The 25325-nt window shown below is 34.9% G+C and overlaps 1 protein-coding gene across 7 annotated transcripts in view; it reads right to left on the bottom strand.

The window, feature by feature from the left end:
- Positions 1-25325, bottom strand: part of LOC129943158 (Kv channel-interacting protein 1-like) — a 141303-nt gene that overhangs the window by 37549 nt on the left and 78429 nt on the right. For 4 of the 7 annotated variants that reach the window (XR_008781237.1, XR_008781226.1, XM_056052456.1 and 1 more), the window contains one exon: positions 19493-19684. Coding sequence is in view for 4 of the 7 variants with exons in the window: in XM_056052456.1 (XP_055908431.1) it covers positions 19493-19684 (192 nt within the window). In the remaining 3 variants the exon portion in view is untranslated. Of the gene's footprint in view, positions 1-19106; positions 19322-19492; positions 19685-25325 lie in introns of those variants that run through there. The other 3 variants (XR_008781228.1, XM_056052662.1, XM_056052594.1) reach the window with 2 other exon arrangements.

Here is a 25325-nt window from a genome sequence, read left to right as displayed (position 1 = left end):
TTTATTTTGTGCTTGTACCAAAAATATTTTTAAGACAAAATTTAAAATGATTTTCGAAAAAAATAGTTAAATTAAGATTTTTTGACAAATAAAATGGCATTTAAATAATTGAAAAGAACTTATTTTGAAAATATCTACATTTTTAAATCTTAAAATATAGGCAATATTTGTAAACAGATTTTTTGGAAGAAATTATCAAGTTCTTGCGACCCAGTCGTGCATTTCATTTCTTTCAAAATTGGTTTTCTGTTGAATACAGAAGATCTTAAAAAATTAAATAAATCTACTTTTTGATGTGAATTTGCTTTGGATGCTCTAGAACTGAGATTCAAACATGAATTTCAATAATACAAATGTCCCAAAAAATCAAGTGACACTTTTGTTAAACTAATGGCTAAGTAAAAAACATAATAAACGTTTCATATCTATTGATATAAAAGCTTTGAAACGTGTAATTTGTGAGTGCTACAAAACTTTTCTTCCCAACTTATTTGTTTTTAAGTAAGGTAAGTAAACCTTACTTTGTTTTAATTTAATTTTTTTAGATAAATTATGTTCTTAAATACAACTATTTCTTTGAATTCAAGAACCAAACCTTTTTGTCTCTACAATTTTTAAGTTTTGTTGACGCCTTTATAAGATCCAAATACGAGTAAGCAGATTGATAGTAATAAGAGATTCCCGGAAATTTAATTCGAAAAAACTACGTCAAAAAAAGCCCGACATTTTAACATTCAGATCCTCTCTCATTTTCTGGATTTTTAAATTTTTACAGCGTTCTTCGCATTAATAGAAATGAAAACAAGAGAAGTGTGTTTTGTTTTAAGAATAAAGCAACGTTTCAAAACAATTTCCTACATTTCGGCGCGAAATGCACCAAAAACCTTCTAAGCTATTGTATTTTAGCTTTAAAACAGTGGCGTCTCGTCAGGGTGTGCAAGGCGTGCATTGCACACCCTGATCTAACAACGAAAAATATCCCTCATCAAACAATTTCTCATTCACTACTTATAAATAAAATATGCACCCATACACCCTGTAGCCTGCATTCATTTTCTTCCGTCTTATTTTTTTTTATTTCTTCATCAAACAACAGAAAAAAATATGAAATAAGCTCGTACGAAATCCTTCTGTGCACATTTTCTTTCAACAAATAAATTTATCCAACTCGATCGTACACAATTTTCGCAGTATTCCTATCCATCCCCATCGCCATTCTTCGCTCGCAAGATATACACACATACACAAAATATTTTCTCTGATTAATTTCTCGTACGACGGTTTTCTGTGCACGGTCGGTATTCTTATTTTCTTTTCTTTTGTATGTTCCGTATTTTTTTGTCTGTTTTAAGTAGAAAAGAATGAGTTACATCGAAGCTCGAGCGAAAAAAAGGAATGCACGATAGTCGGCGATGTAGGTATTTTTTTTTTACAGTTTTATGTTCAGTTTTTCCAAATTTCATTGGAAAAATGTGAAAATGAAATGAATTGGTCACAGTTTCATGAGATGCTTTTGAATCGGTCGGTATACGGAAGTCTTTTGTTTTTATTATTTAATTAATTTAAAAGTGATATAACATCAAAATGTATGAGAGTGAAGACGAAGATCGTGTAATTTCTTTATTAGAAAAATCATTTAGTTGTTATAGTTATGACGAAAAAAAAACAATTATTGATGCAGGGAGGCCAACACCAAATTTAGAAAACTTTTAATCAACATACAAAAAAAGTTGAATATACATATATACGCGAAAATTTAATTTTGATTTGTACAATCAACATGATTGGTTGACGGGGTCGGTTAAGCGAAACAAACTTTTTTGTTGGCCGTGTTTAATTTTTCAAATTAATGAAAAAGAAAAAGTGTGGAGCACTATACGGATCTCAACCATTTGCATGAGAAAATCCCAAAGCACGAACTTTCGATTTCGCACATACCAAATGCTCTTTCATTAAATACTTTTGGAAAAAATAGAATAGAGTATTTATTTGATCATCAAAAAAAAATTTCTGCACAGTGTTTTAATGAAAATGTATCAAAAAATAGAAGGGCTTTTGAGGTTTTAATTAATGCAACTATTTTTTTGGCTATTCATGAGTTGCCATTTAGGGGTCACGACGAATCTAATCTATCTTTAAATAAAGGTAATTTTAAAGACTTGTGTGAATATACAGGCCAATACAATCTAGAATTTCAACAATTCTTGGAAAATTCAACTGTATTTAAGGGAACTTCTGCAACGATTAAAAATGATTTGATTGAAGCAGTAAGCAATGTGTTGTTGAGGGAGATTAGAAGAGAGATTCAACAAACCGAGTTTGTCGCAGTGCAATTGGACGAAACCACAGACATCTCGCGAAAAGCACAACTTTCGTCAATAATTCGCTTTGTAGGGGAAAACGGAGAATGTGAGGAACGTTTTTATAAATTTTTTGATGTAAGTAATGACCAAAGTGCTGATGGAATTACTAAAGTAGTTTTACATGTAATTGACGAACTCAACATTGGTGCTAAACTTGTTGCTAAGACTTATGATGGTGCACCTGTAATGTCTGGTTCAATTAATGGAGTGCAGGCTCAGATAAAAAAGTATATAGTTCTGCTCTCTTTATCCACTGTAATGCTCATGTGTTAAACCTAGTGCTTTCTAAATCAGTTCAAAGTGTGAAAGAAACAAAACAGTTTTTTGGAACTTTAAGTAGTTTAACATCATTTTTTTCAACATCAGCAAAGAGAGATACTTTATTAAAAGAAACGCTTAACAAAAAAATCCCATCAGTTTGTAATGTGAAGTGGTCTTTTAACTCCCGGTTACTAAATTTAGTTGAAAAAGAAAGACTGAACTTAATTGCTGTGTTCGAATACATAATTGAAGATAATGAACAATGTTGGGGTGAAAATACAACGGTTAATGCTCGCTGTTACTTACAATTCTTAAGCGAGTTTAAGACTATTTTCTTTTTAAATTTATTTTCTTCTATATTTGCACAAACTGACGTGTTATATAATTTGCTTCAACAAAAATCGTTAGTTATTGAACACTGTATAAAAGAAATATCGAACTGTACCGAATACATAAACAAAATAAGTGGAAACGAGGACTTCGAAATTCAATTTCTGAAAACTTTTGATTTATTCGGAGGTTTGCCTGTGAAACGTTCTGAAAACAAAGAATTCTTCAAAGAAATATATAAAAATATTTTCGAAAAAGTTTTATGTGAAATCAGTGCGCGCTACAAAAATCTAAGGAACATTAAATTTGTACAGTTGTTAAATAGTGAAAAATTTTCAGCCTATAGTGCTAAGTTCCCTGATGACCTTATAATCTGCCTTAAGGAAATCTATGGAATTTTTTTAAAAATTAACTATTTAAAACTGGAAAATGAGCTAAAAGTTCTTTATCGCTCTGAATGCTATACTAAAAAAAATGAAATTGCAAACTTAATCACGTCCGCTAATTTAAAGCAAACATTTTCAGAATGCTTAAAACTTTGCAATCTAATTATGACGATTCCGTCAACCACAGCAACAACAGAAAGAAGTTTTTCAACATTGAAAGAATAAAAACTTCCAATAGAAGCACTATGGGAGAAGACTTCCGTTACTATTGAAAGAGAATTCCTGATGTCCTTACGGAAGTGCCAAACTTTTAATTTTAATCAGAAGGTGATTACAGAATTAACAAAAAAAAAATCGAAGAATCGATTTGATATATAAAAAACTTTAATTTATATGTTTTATATTGAGTTTTTGTTTAAGTTTAATTTATTTAGTTTTTGTTACATACGTTTTTAGTTTAGTCTTTTTTTATAATAAAAATGAATGATGTTTTGTTGCCAAAGATTTAATTTTATTCAAAATGTAATTGAATAATTTACCAAGAGAAATCAAAGAATCAAATTAATATAATAAAAAACTTTAATTTTTATGTTTTGTATTAAGTTTTTGTTGAACTTTAATTTTTCTTGTTTTTTTTACCTACGATTTAAGTGGAGTTTTTTTATAATAAAAATATACATAATGATATTTTGTTGTTGTTGTTTTTTTTTTTTTATTTGGAGAAAACAGTAAATTGTAAGAGTTTGATTAATGAATTGATTTTTTTTAAATAACCTTATAATTTTCAAGGATTGCACACCTATCTAAATTATTCACGCGACGCCACTGCTTTAAAATATGGCATATTTAGACAACTATTAGAATCTTGGAATGCTTTCATATGGTTGTTCTAAATAATTTGATACCTAAATTTGTCATTTTAGTAATTATTAAATTTTGTTAGCATCCTTTACAAAACATTAGAGAACATTTTTAAGCGGTGATTAAAAACTCATCTAAGTGTGTGACCCCCCCCCCCCTGATGAAAAGTCTGGATCCGCCCTTGGTGCTACTGAAGGACGAAGGTCCTATCGTGAAAAAGCCAATGACGATCTCGATTTTATCGGGGCCAAGCCTTTCACTACGGTGAAGTCCAGACGAGAGGTTTATAGCCTGACAATTTTTCTCGTAACAGTATTGCCCCATTGATAGTCTGAGGGATATTACTCGCCTCGACTAACAAGCCATACGTTTGGAGACATTAAAAAGGCACGATGATATTTTAAAATGTACGAAGTTCCACAGGTTGGGCCATTGCGCTGCGTAAAGTGCTCCGAAACCCACATTAAGGGAGGATGTAAGCTGGAGAATGAGCAGGTTGGGGCCTTACTCCAGCGCAAGTGTGTCTTGTGGGAAAACAAAGGGCACCAGGCTAGCTATAGGGACTGCCCTAGGTCCAAGAAATTAAACATAAACAGTCCAGTCAACAATCTAGAGGAATCCAAACAGTTCGACTGGCTCCAACACAAAAATTCGTGGATCCCAAATTCTCTAACGACCAAATGGTGTTCGGGAATGGGAATAAGTACCAGGTTCCACCAACGTTTGTCCCAAAGCCCCTGTACCTAGGGCACCACAGGTGCAGCCTGACATTGTAGCCTTGTTGTTGAGCATTCGAGGTCAACTAACAGGGCTGCAAAGTCAGATAAAGGAGCAAGGCAAACGGGAAGGTCATCTATACTCTTTTTTGTCTGGCCTGGCGCAATTTAGACCATTATGGGAGCGCTGCAGTAGACGCGCCTAAAAATCCTAGCTGTGAATGTTTATTCACTTATTTGAATTCAATGAAGAGCCAACATGTTCCAATTATTAAAAGGCTACAGTCCCGATGTGTTTATGGCTAGTGAAACCAAGCTAAACTACTAACACAAATTGACTCATAAAAATTTCAATATCTTAAGAAAAGACCGGCTGACTCCACTTAAAGGGGCAGTGTCGATCTTTTCATACAAAAAGGCATTTATTATAAAGTCATATACAACAGTTAATTGCGAAAGCTCAAGACACTAGAATTTTGCTTTGTATATGTTTGCGGCTTATGCGGCTGGAGCTCCGCAGGTTATCTATTTTACTTCAGAACTAGAGAGTCTTTTTAAGGAACTTAAACTGAGCTTGGAAGAAAAATGGTTCATCTTTGTCGGTGATCAGTGCCGATCTACATCCTTCCGTGAGCGCACGCGTGGGAGCGTAGTACATTTGTCTCTTGCTGTGTTATTTTTTGTTAATAAGAACAGTAGAAGATCAATTATTATCCTCCCCCTAAGCTAAATTAATATTAAAAATAAATCAATAAACCAAAGCGCCGCGTGTGCTCACAAAGAAAATAGCCCATAAAACATCATCGGCTACTCAATTTAAGATCTAGCTGGCAAGATATGGGGCACTCGCTGTGCCAAAAATAAATGTATTCATTTTGTAAATTTTACAGGTGAAGTCTTCTGCTCTCTCCACATAATCATCTGATAGTATGTGTCTGGGAAACTAACCAAAATCTGCCTTTACATTTTTTCGATGTCAGCCGTAAATGTGACTCGGTGAGTCCGCCATTTTAGAACGAGATCTGTGATGCTCGACTGCAATTTTGAACCCACAAGTAGCCGGTCGTTGAGGGATTTCATGTCCGAAGCTTTTGCTGCTGCATCAAATACTGCTCTCAGCTTCGTAGTGGAGCTAGCTTCTTTAAAAACAGCATGATATTCAAGGTAAATATTATATATTTTTTCATATACTAACTCTTCTATTTGTATATCATCTTTCAGCTTACCTGAACTAATGATGGCTTCGTGGTAGGATTTTGACCATCTCCTAATTTACTGATACGACCTGGGGCATAATATTTTACCCTATTCTCTTGGACCTTTTTTAAAGTTGGTAAGATCCTTAATAATCTTACTTAAAATCCCTTTTTGCAGCTCACCATATTTATAATTTTTAGTTTCAGCCATTTTAATAATTTATTTTTCTTTTTTATTAGAATACAACAATTGGTAAATGTAGGCAAGTTAACGACATGTAGAAAAACAAACTTACTGCTTTGTGTGTTATTGCTGCTGTAGCTGATATGAAATTATGATTTTTCCGCTAATGCTCTCAGTGTAAAAACTTAGTTTTAATTTAGTTTTTAAGTTAATTTTAAGTTAAATTAAGTTATTATTTAGGAAAATGTTTATAAATCGCTTGATTAAACTGATTACTGTCAAAGCAAATGTAATACACGTGATAATTTTTTTATCAATCGTTGATTGGATCTTTGTTTATTCTACAATTCGTAAATTAAAAACTCCTTGCCTTTGGTGGGGGAAGTAAGAAATAACGAACTGATAGGTTGCCGTTTTAATAGCAAGTGAAGTTTAATACAATGAATTTCCTAGTTTTATACAAAATAAATGCTAACTGAATTATTTTAAAATAAATAAATAGGGAAAAAAATAAATATGGTACAATGTCAAAATTCAATGTAATATGATTATGTTGCTTTTAAAAGTGTAAGTAGTGTCATACTGGTTTTAATATTGCTGTTGTTGTTACAATGCAGGGGTGTTGTGGAATTTGGGACACTATAAATCCAAGTGTTCTTTTGATGCATCTCAATCCAGTACGTCTTTAGTAGGATATCTTTTACCAGACATGAATCTATTGGTTGTCGGTCGTTTTGAATTATTTTCATTTCACATGAACTGTCTAAATATCCACTTGTGTAAAGCAAGTGTTGGAGAGTACACCAGTAAGCTTCAAATGAAATTTCCTTGCAAAGCAAAAATTCTTGTTTCTTAATTGGATAGTAGTGGTTTCTTTGTAAATTTAGAGGCAAATAGTCTGATGATGGAACTATGCAAGTGTAATTTCCATTGTTGAAGGTTGGGACTATAAGCACCTTATATAACTTAAATTCTTCGTTGTTTAGCAAAGGTTGGGTTATTTACTAACTTACTTACTTAAGGAAGCGCTACAGTCCGGGGCGGACCTGGGCTTCAACCAACATGCGTCTCCAGCCAGCTCGGTCCCTAGCTAACTGTCTCCAGTTTCGCACTCCAAGTTGGTTTAGGTCCTCTCCCACCTGGGTGCGCCACCTGACTCGCGGTCTTCCTCTACTGTGCCGTCCCTCGGGATTGGATTCAAAGACCTTCCGGGCTGGAGCGTTGATGTCCATAAGCTCTACATGACCTAGCCATCTAAGCCGTTGGACTTTAATTCTGATAGCTAGGTCAGTGTCGCAGCCTTCTTCTCCTCCATTCTCCATCTATGCGCACGGGACCAAAAATCACCCCAAGAATTTTTCTCTCGAAGCATCCTAAGACGTTCTCATCTTTCTTTGACAGGGTCCAGGCCTCAGCGCCATAAATGAGAACCGGGATGATGAGTGTCTTATAGATGGTGGTTTTAGATGCTCGAGAGAGAACTTTACTTCTCAATTGCCTTCTAAGTCCAAAGAAGCAGCGATTTGCAAGAGTTATTCTTCGTTTGATTTCAGCGCTGGTGTCGTTGTCTGTATTAATAGCGGTGCCTAGGACAAAGTCCTTAACTACCTCAAAGTTATAGCTGTCCATGGTGACGTTTTGTCCAAGACGTCGTTGTTCAGGGGCCTTTTTTGATGGAAGCATATACCTGGTCTTGCCCTCATTTACCACTTAGCGCATCTTCTTCGCTTCCGTCGCAATGCTCAAAAACGCTCCACGCTTTGATCTTCCAAGTATGTCAATATCATCTGCGTATCCGAGTAATTGGATGGACCTTTGGAAGATTGTGCCTCTAGTGTTGACGGTTGAGGTTTGCACAATTCTTTCCAAACAAACGGATAAGTTTGACAGGGATGCCAAAACTAGACATTGCTCGGTAGAGCTTTTCGCTATAGATGCTGTCATACGCAGCTTTAAAATCGATAAAGAGATGGTGGGTATCGATTTGAAGCTCCTGGGTTTTTTACCTTTTGGTAAAACTTACGAACCTCATTCCTGTTGTGACATCCCTCTATCTTATCGACCGCGCATTTCTCATGCTCTCTTTTTTCCGTCTAAGAAACCAGTGTTTCCCTCTCCTTTTCTGTTCGTAGAGCTTGCGAGCAGCTCTAGTCCTTTTGTGCAGCACCGTTTTGTATGCCTCTTGTTTCGCTGCGTGCGTTTGCCGGCATTCATCGTCAAACCAAGGGTTTCGCTGTGGTGGCCGTTGGAAACCTAGCCCTTCAGAGGCGGCATCTCTAATGGCTCCCAGGAAATGTTGCCACTGGTTCTTAATGCTTAATGTAGGCAGCATAGGACTCCTTAAGAGGTTATTAGAGACTCGATCGGAAAAGGTCATGGCAATCTCTTGCGATTGTAGCCGTCTAACGTCGAATCTTCTCACAGTACAGCTCGAAGAATATGTCTTTTGTTTCTTCATCTTTCTCCTCTGGGGGGGCATGCGCACATATTAGGCTTATGTTGGCGAATTTAGCCTTGATGCGGATTGTCGTGATGCGCTCGCTTAAACTGTTGAAACTCAAGACTTTTTGCCTGAGTCGAGTTCCAACAACAAATCCACACCCAAATAGACGCTGTCTTTGTTCTCGGTAGCAGTCGCCGTAGTATATATCGCAGTCTTTTAGTTTGGGTTTGCCCGGTCCATCCCATCGCACTTCTTGGATTGCGGTAATATCTGCCTTGCAGCAGTTTAGGGCTTCCGCTTATTGTTCGGCTGCGCGTAGTCTGTTAAGGGACCACGTACATATCCGAAGTTCGTTGTGCTTATTTCGTTTGCGTGGGTTGTCAACAGTGAATCCGTCCGTATCCGAGGCTTGTTGGTGCTTTGCAACTATGAAAGCTTTTACGTGGCCAGGAAGTCACTCCGACGGCACAACCCCCAACATGGAGGGCCAGATCCTTAGTATAACTCCAAGGAATGGGATAAACCGCTCTTTACAGGCCTGGGCTTAGAATATGTCAAAAAAGCCCTATAAGGTGTTCACTAAGTAGTTCAACCTTACTGGAACTGTAGATGCCACCGTTGATTCCATCTCGAGAATTCGTCCGCTGCCGCCTGGATAAGGAGAGGTGACTTAGTGGAAACACCTCTCCCCACGTCTCTCGTTTGCTGCCCCAACAACTTTCTACTGGGGTTGGAACCCAATCTCCAGTTGAAGTACTAGGCACCCAATTTTCACCGCGGGGATGTGAAAGTAGGAGTTGATAGACAGATGTGGGTTTTGAGAAAAACCTGTGGACGCTTGTGTCCACTTGAATGCGCATAATCACAGGGTTATTTCCATTATAATATTGCTACCAGTTACCCTTCCTCTCAAACTTAAGGTTTTATATAGTTGTAGGATTGATTCGTGATGCCTCTCTTGAGGAATCATCAATGTCCGGGGGATATTTTCATGAATTTTCGTTAGCTGTTAGGTTAAGTGGGTATATCCTTCCAGTATGTGTTAAAAGAAACATCTCGAGTAGTATGTTTTGAGTTGACTTATAATTTATCGTTATAAAGATGGCATTAATAGCAGCGGAGGAAACCAATTTTAGGTTTTCGTACCTTTGTTTAGTTTGAAAGTTAAGAAACACTTGTACTTTGTAGCTGGATTTCCCTCTGGTTTTCTAATTGTTCCTTTATAAAAATGTTAACAGTTGACTCAATAACAGTCCTCCAAAGTGAGGTGATGTGGGTGGTATAAATTGCCATTCGATTTTGTCTTTCAAAGGTCTGGATGATGCATCTTCTTCATGACGCTTGATGGTTGTTTGCATTTGTTTTTGGATTTCCTTGTGGGCTCCAACAAATGTATGTGGTACAATTGTCACTATAGAAATGTGAGCAAAAAGCTCTTCTTAAAGTAAATCGTTTCAATACAACCATAAATGCTGCTGTGGTAAGGTCGCTCACAAGTTCAATATGGATAGCTTTGGTAGCGAAGCAAACAAATATGGCGATGTAACCCTTGGTCGATCGATTTCCTCGCCCCTTGGAGATTAATATTTGAATTGGTAAATTATAAATATTTATAAAGGAATACAAAATTTAAAAAAAAAATTGTGTTTCTTAACAGCACTAGAATCACTAAAAAATCATTAAATTCAGGTAGTTACTTGCGAAAAGCAATTGGGCATTGTGTTAAATACAATTTTTTATTTTTTTTATATTTGTTTTACAAAAAACAATAAATTTTTATAAATAGCACCTATTTTTTTTTTATTTATTTATTTGCATTGTGGCATAGCTGCAATGTTTGATAAAACTTCGAAAGTATAATAGCCAGCTAAGTCAATTAAAGTTTTTTTTCAAATTCTAAAGATATGTGCAGATGTTTGCTTTTAAATTTTTTTTTACATAGTTATAGTAACTTTTTAGACAAAAAATCCAAAATACATTCTTTTTTTTCCAATATTTTTTTCGAATTCATGGGGCGAACTGATTTTTTTTTTTTTAGTTTTAACTTTTTTGTTAAAAAAAAGACCAGTTATATTACTCATACTGGCGAATTTGAAAAAAAAAATATTTGTCGCAACATAATTAAAAATGCATTTCAATATAGCAACATTTGTGGTGCAATTTTGAGGGATTGGGAGCTTATATAATTCCATAATATTTTTTTTGTTCTTTTTTGGCGTTTTGTTTATTCTATTTAAATAAGTAAAAAGTTCTTGGGTGTACTTTTGCATTTTTTAACAACAAATTTCTTTGTAAACGCACAGAATGAAGTTTATAGTTCCCAAGAATGCCACTGCAATATCAGCGCTCAGGAAGAGAATTCTTTGCAAAAGAATTTCGCCCTCCCATTCTCTCTCAGAATTTTTTTTTTTTGGTGTTGGTCTCATGGATCAATAATTTTTTATTCTTTGTTTTACTCTCGATATAGTATGTGGTATGATGTAAGGTCATGGAATCGTGATTTGGGTGTTACGTACTCAATCGTATAAGCAGAATTTGATTTTTGGTTCATTTTTCGGCAAGTTTTGTGGTTGCATATTGTAGTGTAAGTATAAAAAAGCGTAAATAGGTATTGTAGGTATCGTGAATTCGCTGTCATATATTTTGTTTTCTTGATTTTTTTTGCGTACTATCTCTATATCTACAAAGGCAGAAGTCAAATAAAAAAGGAAGGTAGCTATGTAGGTATGTATGTCCTTTTTTCAACGCGTATGTAATAAACCTACCTACTTGATGGAATTTCGCTGTCACTTTGCATGGTGGGATCGTTATTTGATTGTATATTGTGTAATACATCTGTATGTACGTTAATATAACCACTTGCCACGAAAAAAAATTTAAAAAAAGAGGCTGGGATGCGACCCACACTGATAACTTTCCATCCCGTCTGTCGATTTGTCTTGCTTAAAAGTTTGTCTATATGTACTCCTATCAATTCTTACCAAATCTGCGTACCATTTTTTGTAGATTTTATTTTTTATGAAAAAACGGACTGTTGGATTTTTATTTAAAAATTACTGAATATTGAAAACAATATTTTCTGTGAAATAAAATAAGTTTGAAGCCAATATTTTTAATTTTTGAAAAGCTATTTGAGTCGACAGTAAATTTTTACCATCTTTTATATTTTAGTCGCAAAATTTTGGAGGTGACAAATTTTTGTTCAGTTTTTTTGATTTATAAAAAAAACAGTTATGTGGATTTTTTTTTCAAAAAATATACTTCTCTGATATCGCGTTACAGTATATTATATAAAATTTAATTCATTTCTCTAGCGTTTTCGTTTCATGAGATATTTGGGGTTAACAAAAATGTTCACCTTTTTTTCAAACTGCTATGGTAAAAAACCACCCACGCAATTTCCTTGAGAGCCCTTTCTGCATCTTTCTGCCTTATTATCTGTATAACAAAATTTATTTAAAGTCGATATCTCTTCTAGTTCTTGAGCTATGGACGATGAAAAACGTCGCGAAAGTACGCACGTGGACGTACAAACGTACGTACACACGCACGCACAGACATCTTTCTAAAAAAACCTTTTATTTCGACTCTAGGGACCTTGAAAAGTCGAGAAATGTCAAAATTTTCCATTTGAAAAATCGGACCCATTACAATAACTTCCTATGGGTAGTTAAAAAATATTAAAGCAAAATAGGTATTTTCAGTTATTAGAAAATGTCGACCAACAAAAGAGATTCAAGAAAAAAACATCTATATCGATAACAAAATACCCACTTGCTTTATAAAATTCCAACCATATGCAAAAGACAACAACAAATCTACCTAACTAGCCATACAAAAAAAAAAAAACCGTTTATCATGCAACGTTGTTCAATGTTCATCCTTCCTCAGTCGTTATTTGACCTCCAACGAGTGTGGAAGTGGCGTCCATTAAGTTAGTTGTAAGTTATGGATAATAAGGCTAGTTTTATGAATTTTTGTCTAGCTTTAAGAATGAATTAATAAAAATGAATTTAAAAAAAAAAACAAAGTGGCGTCCGGAAGCAGATCCAAGCCACGAACCTTGGATCTGCTTCCGGACGCCACTTTTTTTTCGATGTTCGATTCCCAGCCGGAGTCAACGAAAAATTTAACTGCTTTTTTTACAACAGAGAAATTGTTAATTTTATCTGTTGAGAAGAAAAACAAATGAAGGAGAAGAAAGCAGGGGTATCAAAAAACACCTCTGCAAATACATCAGGTGATGTAAGTGTAGTACCGGCAGCGGTATGTACCTCATATCACCGCAACAACATCAGGCTACCAGTCCGAGCCTACTTATTCAACAACAACAAGTAAGAGGAAACGGGAAGCACCAAATCCAAATTTGGTGCAACGATAGAGTGCTGCTACTCGTAGCGCTACGAGGAGAAGGATGGAAAAAAAGACGAAAATGATGAAGTTAGATACTGAATGCTCAGTGGTTGACGACGATATTGATTACGTCTGTGAAGAAGGAGAACGTCACTATAGGTCTCCGAATAAGAAGAACGAGATCTTGTCAGAGCCGTTGACAAAAAAGGCGCTGGAGGGGGATGTGGATCTCCAAAATAAAGAAGGGCTGATGAGGGCCCTGAAAGCTAAACAGGCCACCATCAGCCAGTTTGAAGAAAGCCTTAAGAAACTTAAGGAGGAGATGGAGCCGCTACTCAGCCAACTAAGGCTGAAACAAGAAGATCGCCGCCAAAAAGTAGCAGCGGAGCGAGCTCAGCAACAACAACATCAGAAACAAACAAAAAAACAACAACCACAGCAGCAACAAAAAAAGTCCGCATCCATAAGCACAGAGACGGTGAAAAATAAAAAGCTGTCGTCAACAGTCATAGGCCCAAATGCTGAGGGCCCATCGAACTCAGCTAAAACAATGAAGCAGCAACAACAGCAGCAGAAAGAAACCGCAACATCAGCAGGAACAGAAGCAGCAACACCAGCAACAACCACAGCCCAAAAAAGAGAAGGTGCCACCAATTAGGACCTACCGGGTTGACATGCAGGACCTGAAACAGGTATGTAAGTCGGCCACTAATTGCAAATTTGTAATAAAGATTTTGAATGACAACGAAAAGCGTTATTCGGTACAGTGCTTCTCACTGGCCGAATACAATTTACTTATAGGTGTGCTCAAACAGGCCACCGCTGAGTTCTTCAGCTACACGCCTAAGAGCGAAAAATTCAAGACGGTCCTTCTGAAGCGCATAAGTTCCTGCACGGAACCAGAGGAACTCTTAACTGAGCTCGGTCAAAAAGCCACGGACGATCTCGATTTTATCGGGGTCAAAAATTTCACTACGGTGAAGTCCAGGCGAGGGGGTTATAGGTTGCCAATGTTCCTCGTAACATTATCGCCCCAAAGCAGTTTTGAGAGTGTGAAGAAAATCACATCTCTCGACTATCAAACTGCACGCTGGGATACATTAAAAAGGCACGACGGCATTTTACAATGTACTAACTGCCAGAGGTTTGGGAAATGAGCGGGTTGAGGATTTGACCCTGTTTAAGTGTGTCCTTTGTGGAAACCAAGGGCACCCGGCTAGTTATAGGGGTTGCCCTAAGGCCCAAGCAATTAAGCAAAAACAGGCCAGTCAAAAAGACGAAAGAAGTCGAACAGTTCGACAGGCTCCAATACAAAAATTCGTGGATCCCAAATTCTCTTACGCCCAAATGGTGTCAGGGAATGGGAATACGAGACAGGCTCCACCAACGGTTGCCCCAAAGGAGGTGCAGCCTGACATTGTAGCCTTGTTGTTGAGCATTCAAGGTCAACTAACAGGGCTGCAAAGTCAGATAAAGGAGCAAGGCAAACGGGTAGGTCATCTCTACTCTTTTTTGTCTGGCCTGGCGCAATTTATACCATAATAGACACGCTGCCGGAGACGCGCCTTAAAGTCCTAGCTGTGAATGTAAATTCACTGATTAGGATTGAACGAAGAGCCAATATGTTCCAATTGTTGACAGACTACAGTCCCGATGTGTTTATGGCTAGCGAAACTAAGCTAAACCACAAACACAAATTGACTCATAAAAATTACAATATCGTAAGAAGAGACCGGCCCAACTTCACTCAAGGGGGCGGTGTCGCTCTCTTTATACGAAAAGTTTGCGTTGTATGCATCTCTTTCTCTCAAGGGAAGCGGATGTATATGATTGCGGCTTATGCGGCTGGAGCTCCGCAGGTCACTTACTTTGCATCAGAACTCGAGATTGTTTTTAGGGAACTTAAACTGAGCTTAAAAGAAAACTATTTCATCTTGGCCGGTGATTTGAACGCAAAACATGAAGATTGGGGAAATCAACATAGTAATCCCAGAGGTACAAATCTTTTTAATTTGATGAATCTTTACAGCGTTGAATATGGCGTCGACCTGCTGGCTACTGAAAAGCCATCGTATCCAAGAAGCGGCTCCTTTCTGGACCTTTTGCTGTACGACACCAGACTGACAGTTATAGACAAAGTGGGTAATCACCCGCGAAACTACCTACAGATAGTCGAGTACGACAGGGATCACTGCGGACTGGCTGCTGTAATGCAGATTCCGAACGAACGCGTAAAGTTGGAGGAATACGTTCCAACGCATTCTTACAATTACAGTAAGATGCGGTGGCCTCGTTTCACCAATGCCCTAGCGAGAGAACTTCGTTCGAGTGACATAGCCCCACCAAACAACAGAAACCTGACAAATACAGAAATTGACCAGCACTTACAACAAATGGACGAAACAATAAAACTAACGATGGAACGGACAATCCCAAAGAACGTGACCAAATGGACGCTTACAGAAACGCGACAATTGACGCACTACGTAGGCACAAGAGTGGCTTACTGACAAGACTCAAAAACTTGCACAGACGACTTACAGAACCACGCGACTTGGAGGTTAGGACACTGAAATCGTCAATAAAAAATGTCAATCTGTTGATTAAGGAGAACTACAGGTTATCAATTAACAAGTACTGGGACCGCAAGATCCGGTCAGTTAATTCGAGTGACCCTAGTATGAAGATCCGAGGGAAAAAGTGGAGGCGGTGGGAGCTGCTTTCCAGCAAGTGTACAAGGTGAATGTTAGCATTCGCCCCAACTACGACCTGGAAAACAGAGCTCTACTCAATCACTTTTACCTCCGTAATGATATCACACATTGGCGATCTGAGAACCGCGGTTTCATGCGGTTCAATGACGATTCCTTGGCAAATGTCATAGTCGCCGAGCAAACGGGACCAAGTCCCTTGTTAGTGACGAAGGTTGAGCTTCAACTCATCTTCAATTCAATAAAAAATAAAAAAACAGCAGGTGTCGATGGTATATCCAACGTTGTACTAAGACATTAACCGACGAAAGCAATTGACATTTACACCACGCTCTTCAATAATGCACTGAATTGCATTGCATTGGAAGACCGCTGTGGTTCATCCTCTCCCGAAAAAGGGAAAGGACAACTCCAACCCGTCAAATCTTCGGTCGATAAGTCCTCTTCCGAGCATCAGCAAAGTTTTCGAGAAGATCATTAATAGGGCTCTGACTAAGTGGGCTGCGGACAACAAAATAATTCCGGATAAACAGTTCGGGTTCAAGGCGGGTCATGACACAATTCATGCTGCGTCTAAACTCGTTTCTGATATCCAATGGAATAAATCAAAACAACAATACACAGGTGCTGTTCTGGTTGATTTGGAAAAGTATTTTGAGACGAATAGTTAGAGGGTCTTCAATGAAAACTGAGCAGACTTAGCATAGGTAATTCAATGTTATATATATTTAATGATATGATTAACGGTAGAAAGTTTTTTGTTAAAAATACCAATGTAATTTCTTGAGCAGTGAATTCGCCGATTCTCTTCAGCATTTACACCAGGGATCTGATAGATAGACATACAAATGCAATTGTGAACGCCGACTATCTAATTGCATTCAGAACGACCCAAAAGGTTGAGGTTATTAGATTGCTCTTGTAGAGTGATTTCGACAAGATTCAGCGATATTGCGACGACTGGAAACTGAAAATAAATGGGCCACGAGGGATACGTGCAAGAATTGGCGCAAGATGGTCATCGTTAATCTTCACGGCAGCGGTTAGCGAGCAAAAATAAAGTAAAGTACCTCGGTATCTGGTTAGATCAGTATTTATATTTCGACAGACATATTAATGCTGCACCAGGGCCAGAGAAGCCTTCGCTTTGACGAGACTGCTGTTTTACAGCAGTCGGCTTGAGTGCATTGTGCAGGTAATTTGCTACATGGCTATCCTACGGCCGAAGATCTTTTATGGTTGTCCTGTGTGGTTTAACTTTGCAACTTCGTTCCTAAATGGAGAAGTTTCGGGTGTTCGAGCAGCAGTGTTTACGATGCTGTACCGGCTTGTTTACCGAGCAGCATTACTATTCCAACGAGATCCAATTCAATGGGGCTCGAATCAAAAGAATTGACAATTTTGTGATATGACTCGTTCGAGGTCACATCGCAAGATCAACTAGTATTGTAAGAGTACACGCTTGAGCGAACTCATTACACCAGAGACATTCCTCTTTTTAGACGGATACGGTCTGATAGAGGATAGATTGGTTCTAATCTTCAACGTCAGTCGACAAACCGTGGATATGCGACTCCTGTATGATCGGAACGTCATTCATGGCACAAGGCGGAGCCGAACTCCTTCGGTTCAGTAGGCCTGTGTCCGGTGGCACAAAAATAAATAATGCAAAACAAAAAAAAGCAAAACAGAATTTAAAAAACATTTAAAATAAAAAATATATGGAATAATAATAAAAGGACAACAAATTATGAAAAACAAAAAATGTTAGAGAGTTAGATTTAGTGTTGTGGTTATTCTAGTTTTAAGTAGTTTAAAGGTAGAATAGGTGGTTAAAGTTATTTTAAGTTTTATTTTAAGGACCTTAATTTAAGTAGTTTTTAAGTAAAAATTAAAAATAATAAATACAAAAAAAATAAATATCAATAATATAGATCATAAGGCCGAAAGGCATTAGAATTAGGTACCTATTATAGTTTAACTTAGAGTGTCCGAACGGGACCAGTAAGTTAGTTGTAAGTCATGGTTAATTACGCAAATTTTATGAATTTTTTTCTAGCTTTAAGATAGTTTTAAGAATTAATGAATGAAACTTAATTTTAAAAAAATGGATTCTGAAGATAGCTTCGGACCCGCAAACATCAACAATCCAGAGGAAGATGGAAACACCAACACCAGACCTTGTTAAAAGAGCAAATCCATCCAAGCGAGCAGCTTTGAAAAAAAAGCTGCCAAAACAAAGTAAGGAAGTGACGACATCAGATAATGAACTCTCTGAGGGGTCGACTCTGAACCCCCCGAGTAAGTCTCTGAGGTAGGAGAAGGGCGGCTCCAAAGAATGGAAGCCAAACAGTTCGACAGGCTCCAACACAAAAATGTGTGAATCCCAAATTCTCTTACGACCAAATGGTGTTATGGGAATACGAGACAGGTTCCACCAACGGTTGTCGCAAAGGCCTCTTGTGCCTAAGGCACCAGAGGTGCAGCCTGACATTGTAGCCTTGTTGTTGAGCATTCAAGGTCATTTAACAGGGCTGCAAAGTCAGATAAAGGAGCAAGGCAAGAAGGTAGATCATCTTCACTCTTTGTTGCCTGGGCTAGCGCAATTTGGACCATAATTGCAGCGCTGCCATAGACGCTCCTAAAAATCGCTTTCGTGTATTCATTTAGTAAATGTGTTGAACTTTTTGAAAAAGCTATTTTTTGGTTGATTTCAGTTTCATATATCATTTCTCGCCATAAGGGTGAGACATCTGTATATTTATTATCTGTGATTATAGGTTCTTAAATAGATTTTGGCTTTAATACATTAATTTAACAAAATTATTCCCTAGAAACTTTCTTAACTTTTTACATTCGCAACAATCTGCCAATAAACAGATAGGTACTATCGTACTAATTAATTAACCTAATTAAACTCTGTACCTATCTGCTTCCAAACGGATAAATATAGGAAAATAAGTTTTCAAATAGGTATATGTACATGCATGGCATATATTTTAATTTTTTTCAACATTAACATAGTCGTTTCTATTAAAGAAAGTGATTGTCAAAATCTAAAGTATTGACGCTGTGAAAGTTGACGGTGAGTTCACACAGAAAATTTAGATGCTAGACAATACAAATATAAAAAATACCTACATGGAATGTATTTGCTATGGAAACATTCAAAATAGGGCAACGAAGCATTATATCAAAACTTAAATTTGAAAACGTTGCTTTTAAATGTTCAGATTTTACAAAAACAGAAAATCTAAAATCAAATGAATACAATTTTCTGCTAACATATCTAATCTTATTCTACTTCCAGTCGCTGTTAGATTCCACACTTACTTTTCGTACAGGCAGCGCCATCATGGTCTGCCTTGCGAACCTTATTTTGTGTTCCATGATAGTACAATTCACATATATGTATATACAGTTGTTTTTTATACAACAGTTATTGTGCGTTTTTATACATTTTTGGTAATTTTGATAATTTGTTTCATGAAATCTTCTCCTTCTAGAGCGTAAAATACTACGGCAAGAAGATAAAAAAAAAACGAAAGAATTTTATTGCAGAGTTTCTACATTCCTAAAGTATTATGCTACCTTTACATATATACATATGTAATAATGAGCTGAATTAAATAAAAGTGTTTATAATTATGTGAAGTTTAAATATGTTTCATGTAGATATTATACGTACAGTTTTAAATCCTCGGTACATAACACGAATTTCTTGTTTTGAAAATTTAGTTTCACGGCACAAATCATCCAAAGCAACAGGAATTACCTTAGGCATACGCGTTGGTTCCAATTCATAGACTATGTCCTCAATAGGACTTTCTGGAGGTGATGCCATTCTTGAAAAATACCCTAGTAGTATGTGCTTTTTTACCTAAAATTATAAAAGGTTAGAATATATTTATTTGAAATGTTTAGTATAATGATATATTTATAAAGTGTTGACTGATTTCTTGATAAAAATCCTATATAATGAAATTCGCTTCCATTCACTCTGTTGGAAAAAACCTTTATTGTGTTGTTAGGAGGACAAGAATATATTAAAATCAATAATTTGTTTTCTTTCAAAATATTTAAATAGAGTCAGCATTCTGATAAAGTTCAATTATTGTTCGTCACCAGATTTAAAAAATAAATTTCAAAAAAATGGTTAATGCCCTATGTTAATGAAAAGATAATATGGTACAATATGATATTCACTCAGAAGTGCAATAACATTATGAATGCGTTTTGCACATAAATAAAATTTAGTAATGTCCACTTAATCAGCCTTACAAGATTATTTCTTAGCTATAAAAGCCGATTATTTGTCCATCAATTTCTTGCACGATTACTACGTATTTATCTAAGATCTCCAGCTGAAAGAATAAGTCATAAACATGTTCGTTTTACGACTAACTGTATTTACAATTTTCCTAGTATCAATTCAATTCAAAAATAGATTTATTTACATAAGATAATTGTACATTTTAACATTTAAATCCTATCTATCATAAGGACATGGCTAAAAGCCATCTTCTTATTATTTCTTTTTTCTTTTAAATTTAATATTAATACTATTTAAGTGTGTTAGCATAAATTTCAATTTGTTAATATAGATTTTTTTTTATGTTTAAGCCGATTCATCTGAGTTCAAAAGTTTTCATCAACTATCATTTTTCGGTAAGGTAGTGAAGTCTTGCAAAATTTGTCGATAGCTTAACATTCGGGACCGTTTAAAGCATTTTTCACTTCTTCGGGTGACAAACTTGGTTTCCCAAAGCAGCTCCTCCTGATGTTTTTAAATGCTGGGCATACTCCTATGAAATGAACGGAATCCTCACGCTTTACCATGTTGCATATTGAACAAAAAAATGGTAGATCACTTCTTTGGGGTATGAAATTTAACGGAAGCACGTCTCCTCTTGCTCTAAAGGTATATGAAATTTTGTGGGTGCTATGACAGTCCTTAAAAAAGTTATGTTCCAAGGTCCTGTAAATTTCTCTGTGAGTGGAGGCATCTGCGTCTTCTCTCCATTTTATTCGCATTTTGTAATCTATGTGCTCAATAAATATGTAAAGGGTTTCCTTCCATTGGGTTATATTGGTGACTGCAAAGTTAATAAGTTTCCGTGGTAATCTATCTGCATCCATATTAATTAAAGTAAATAGTTGATATTGAGTTTAAGGGTTTGAATAAAAAAAGCGGACATTCCTGTTTCAATCATCAACATATAATTAGGTGAAAATCCGGGTAGTTGAAATGTTCTACGAAGGTAATATCTTAACAGTTTTTCCACCGTTTCAAAGTATAAGTGGCCTCATGCCTGGGCACTATAGAACAAAACGAATTTCGCTACTGGTATTTTGCACTGTGTGAATTATATTTATCCGTCGGAAAAATAAAAAATGTTAATTCAAAAAAATATATTTTTAAATATTAACTTTATTTTCTATTCAACAAGATGAAATATTTAAATAGTCTTACATGCATAGTTCTTACGTACTACTCTGTAACTACTGGAAACTCCTTCCGTGTTGCATCTATTTATATAGTTTTGTTTCCTTTATGTTTGTGTTGTTTAATTACTTTTTGTATCTTATATGTTTGTGTTGGTTAATTACTTTTTGTATGTTTATCTTATTTTGTTATTTGGTTGGTCATAAAATATCTGTTCTATGTTCTATTTTTATTGTTATCTTGTTTTGTTATTATTATCTTTATTATTTTATTATTATTATTATTTCCTCTTATTTCTTGAGGTACAGTGTTTATAACTCCCCCCATCGCTCAAAATGAATCGTCCCGATTCATCAATTTGTTTCTGAAGCAAGGCAAGTCCTTTTTCTAATGTCATCTCTTGTTGTGGAGCCGTTGGTACGATTATATGTTGCATCGGTATATCGTTGTTGATTTTGATTTCTTTTTTCTTACAAAATAAGGTTAGTATAATAATAATTACAATGATTATACTTATAGTACTTATTCCAATAACTGACTCGGATTTTGTTATATTTAAGTAACTTAATGTGTCAATATTCTCAAACTTAAATTTTAGTTCAGTATTTGGGTCTATTATGTATGACTCAACAACATAGTCATTTATGGCATGTGTTTTTATATAGCTAAGTATTTTTTGAGTAGGGTTTGTATAGTTTTTATTATCTATATTTACAGTTTCATTAAATGTTATTAAATAAATACCATTAATTTTATCATTATTTACAGTGTGGTTATTTTTTAATAAAATTGCTCCATCTTTTATAATTTCAAATTCCTTTTGAATTTCATTTGTTTTATTGCATTTGGTAGGGATTTTATTTAATAAATCTGAAAGACATGATTTTTCGTAATTTATTTTGCAAAAATATAAATTGATTTCTTGTTTACAATCCTTAATATTGTAGAATGATTTATTGCATTTTGCTATATTCTTATCAATTATTATTTTTTCTTTATTTTGTTCGATTGCTCTTGTTTCAAATATTTTACAATTTTTATAAATGATTGGGTATTTTATTAATATTATTATGACATCTTTAGTTTGAACAATCTTGAAATCACTAACATCTAAAAGATCGGATATTGAAATAGTTCCATGTTCATTATTTGTTATTTTTTGAATATCTTTTTTATTTAATATGATTGGGTTTAAAACTTTAGCTTTGCTTAAAGCAATAGTTTGAATAAGGTTTTGTAACTCTAGTATTATTAATTTGTTTCTTTCTTGTAATCTTTTTGTTTTTAATGTATTTTTTTCAGTATTTAAAACTTTAGTAATTTCTTGGATAGCTTAAAAGATCTGTGAATTGGTAGTTGCTTGCTTATTATTATAAATTAATTCATTTAATTTGTTTTCTACTAGTAAATGATCATCATGGTCAGGTACTCCTGATATCCAACTAAGTATTGTTCCTATAGTATTGATTGCTCTTTTGAACCTGGTAATTCTAACTTCATCTATTAGTGTCCTCATTAAGGATATTTCTGACATTATTTCTGCGTTTTCGTCTAAATTTAAGGTGGTAAAATCATACTTCAAGTTTTCTACGTTTGATTCTTTTTCTAAGTCCGCTATGATTTCATTAATATAAGTAATGTTTATCATGTGGAATAATGTTCCATATTCTTTATAAACTGCTGTCTTACCATTTTCTATAAGTAAATATTCACTCCTAGAATAATCTATTACCTCTGATCTTATTAAAATAATATTTCTTATTGTAATAAAAATAATAATATGTTTTATGAAGTCCATTTTCTGCAAAAAATTTATGATTTAATATTATCTTTATGTATTTTACCTTTGTTAGTTAATATTTGATCTTTTTTATCATCTAATACTTTGGTACGATTAAACCTCTTTTTTAATTTCTTTCTTTCAGTGCCGTGGTTTTTCACATAAACTATTTCGTTTTTCTTAAACTCTCTACTTTCACGATTTTCATTATGTGTATTTAACATACTTGATTTTCTTTCAAAATCTCCCTAAGATTGTGATTTACCTTGTTGAATAACACTTCCTGGCGTTTTAGGCCTGTTACAGAGTGAACCGCTTCGTTATATTTATGTGCTGCCTCAAGCACTGCCTGCTTATCATCTATTATGTTGTATTCTGCTTTAATGCAGCGTGTTATTTCGATTAATGTACTATGAGTACGTTCTACTTGTCCGTTTGTCGTAGAATGACTAACTGGTACAAAATATATTTCAATTTTCTTTCTTTCTAAAGTATTTTTAAAGAACACGGATTTAAAAACGGATTCGTTATCGCATATAACGTTTTTCGCATAAGGAAATATATTTAAAATTTTTAATAATTCGAGTTCGATACCAATTTTAGATTCAAGAGGATGTACGACTAAGAACTTTGAATAACTATCTACGACTGTAAGGTATATTTCCTTGCTTGCATAAAAAATATCTATATGTAGCTGTTCACCTTCTTTTCTGGTATGGGTTTAGTACCTATAGGAAATTTTATTGGTGTCCGATCGTATTTGTTTTCGTTGCAAACAACACAGGTATTTGTATATGAAGAAATTTGTTTCTTCATGTTTGGCCAGTAGTATATTGTCTTTATTTGATTATAGTTTTCAAGAGCTCCTCTGTGTGCTCTTTTGTGTGTATCAGTGATTATGTTCAACTGGTCTTCTTTGTTCGGTATATCCTGTGCATATATTTTAGATCGTAAAAATTTATTACTGAATGTTTCGAGAAGTTTACTTTTAACTTCGTATAGATCTTCATCTGAAGCATAGATACATACTGTACCTGTAACTATATATTTTTTTAAATAGAGTGATAACCTGATCTGTGTTTGTATATGTTATTGTATACCTCTTTAATTTATTAAAACATGTCTCAATATTTTCTGAACTTATATTGCCTTTATTAAATATTATCTGTTGCTTAAAACAATTAACAGGCATGGATGTCGTCTCTATTTGTATGTTATCACTGCTTTCAGCGGAATGAATAGTTTGACTTGAATTTGTTATTATATTAAAGTTTTGTCGGCTTAGGGCATCCGCGACAATGTTATCTTTACCTGGTTTGTATATAATTTTCGGTGCATATTCTTCAATTATAGCATGCCAGCGCATATACTATTGCGAAAAGTTCTTTTTCGTTTGTTACATAACTTTTCTCTGTTTTATTCAGCGTTTTCGAAATGAAAATAATTGGTTTGTCGTCTTGTGACAATACCCCTCCGATTGCATCATTACTGGCATCAGTAGTTAATATAAATTTTTTCTTAAAATCTGGTTGTGTCAACTTTACATTTTCGACTAAATATTCTTTTAGTTTATTAAATGCTTTTCTACCCTCATTTCCAATGTTTATATTACATTTTTTACTCTGTTTTTTTGATATCTTCCCATTTTCACCATTTAAATGAATTGTTAAGGGTTTAGTTATCTGAGCATAGTTTTGTATAAATTTACGATAATATCCTGTCATTCCTATAAGAAGCTTCTTAATTGTCTAAGAGTTTCTGGTTCTGGATATTCTTTAATTGTGGTAATTTTCTTGGGATCGGTAGTAATTATATTCTCACTGATAACATATCCCAAATATTCCACCTCTGTTTGATAGAATTTAGATTTTTCTAATAATATTTTCATATTAGCTTCTTTCAATATTTTTATTATTTCATTCAGGTGTTGAGTATGTTCTTCGATATTTTTTGAAAAAAAACTATAATGTCGTCAATGTATACATGACAGTATTTTCCGATGTATGGCTTAAGAATATCATCCATAGCTCTTTGGAATATAGAAGGTGCGTTCTTTAGACCAAAAGGCAAGCGTATATATTCGTATTTACCATTATTAACGGAAAATGAAGTCTTTTTAATATCAGATTCTTTCATTAATATCTGATGAAATCCACTTTCTAAATCTATCGTTGAAAAGTATTTAGATTTTCCCAAATTGCTTAAAATAACATTTGTGTCTGGGATTGGATATTTGTCACTTATTGTGTGTTCATTGAGTTTCTTAAAGTCGATGACTAACCTGCTCTTAGGTGT

The sequence above is a fragment of the Eupeodes corollae genome, chromosome 1, assembly GCF_945859685.1.
Source record: "Eupeodes corollae chromosome 1, idEupCoro1.1, whole genome shotgun sequence".
In the NCBI taxonomy this organism is placed as follows: Eukaryota; Metazoa; Arthropoda; class Insecta; order Diptera; family Syrphidae; genus Eupeodes; species Eupeodes corollae.
The sequence above is the reverse complement of the archived record's forward strand: the minus strand, read 5'-3'. Positions and strand labels throughout refer to the sequence as shown.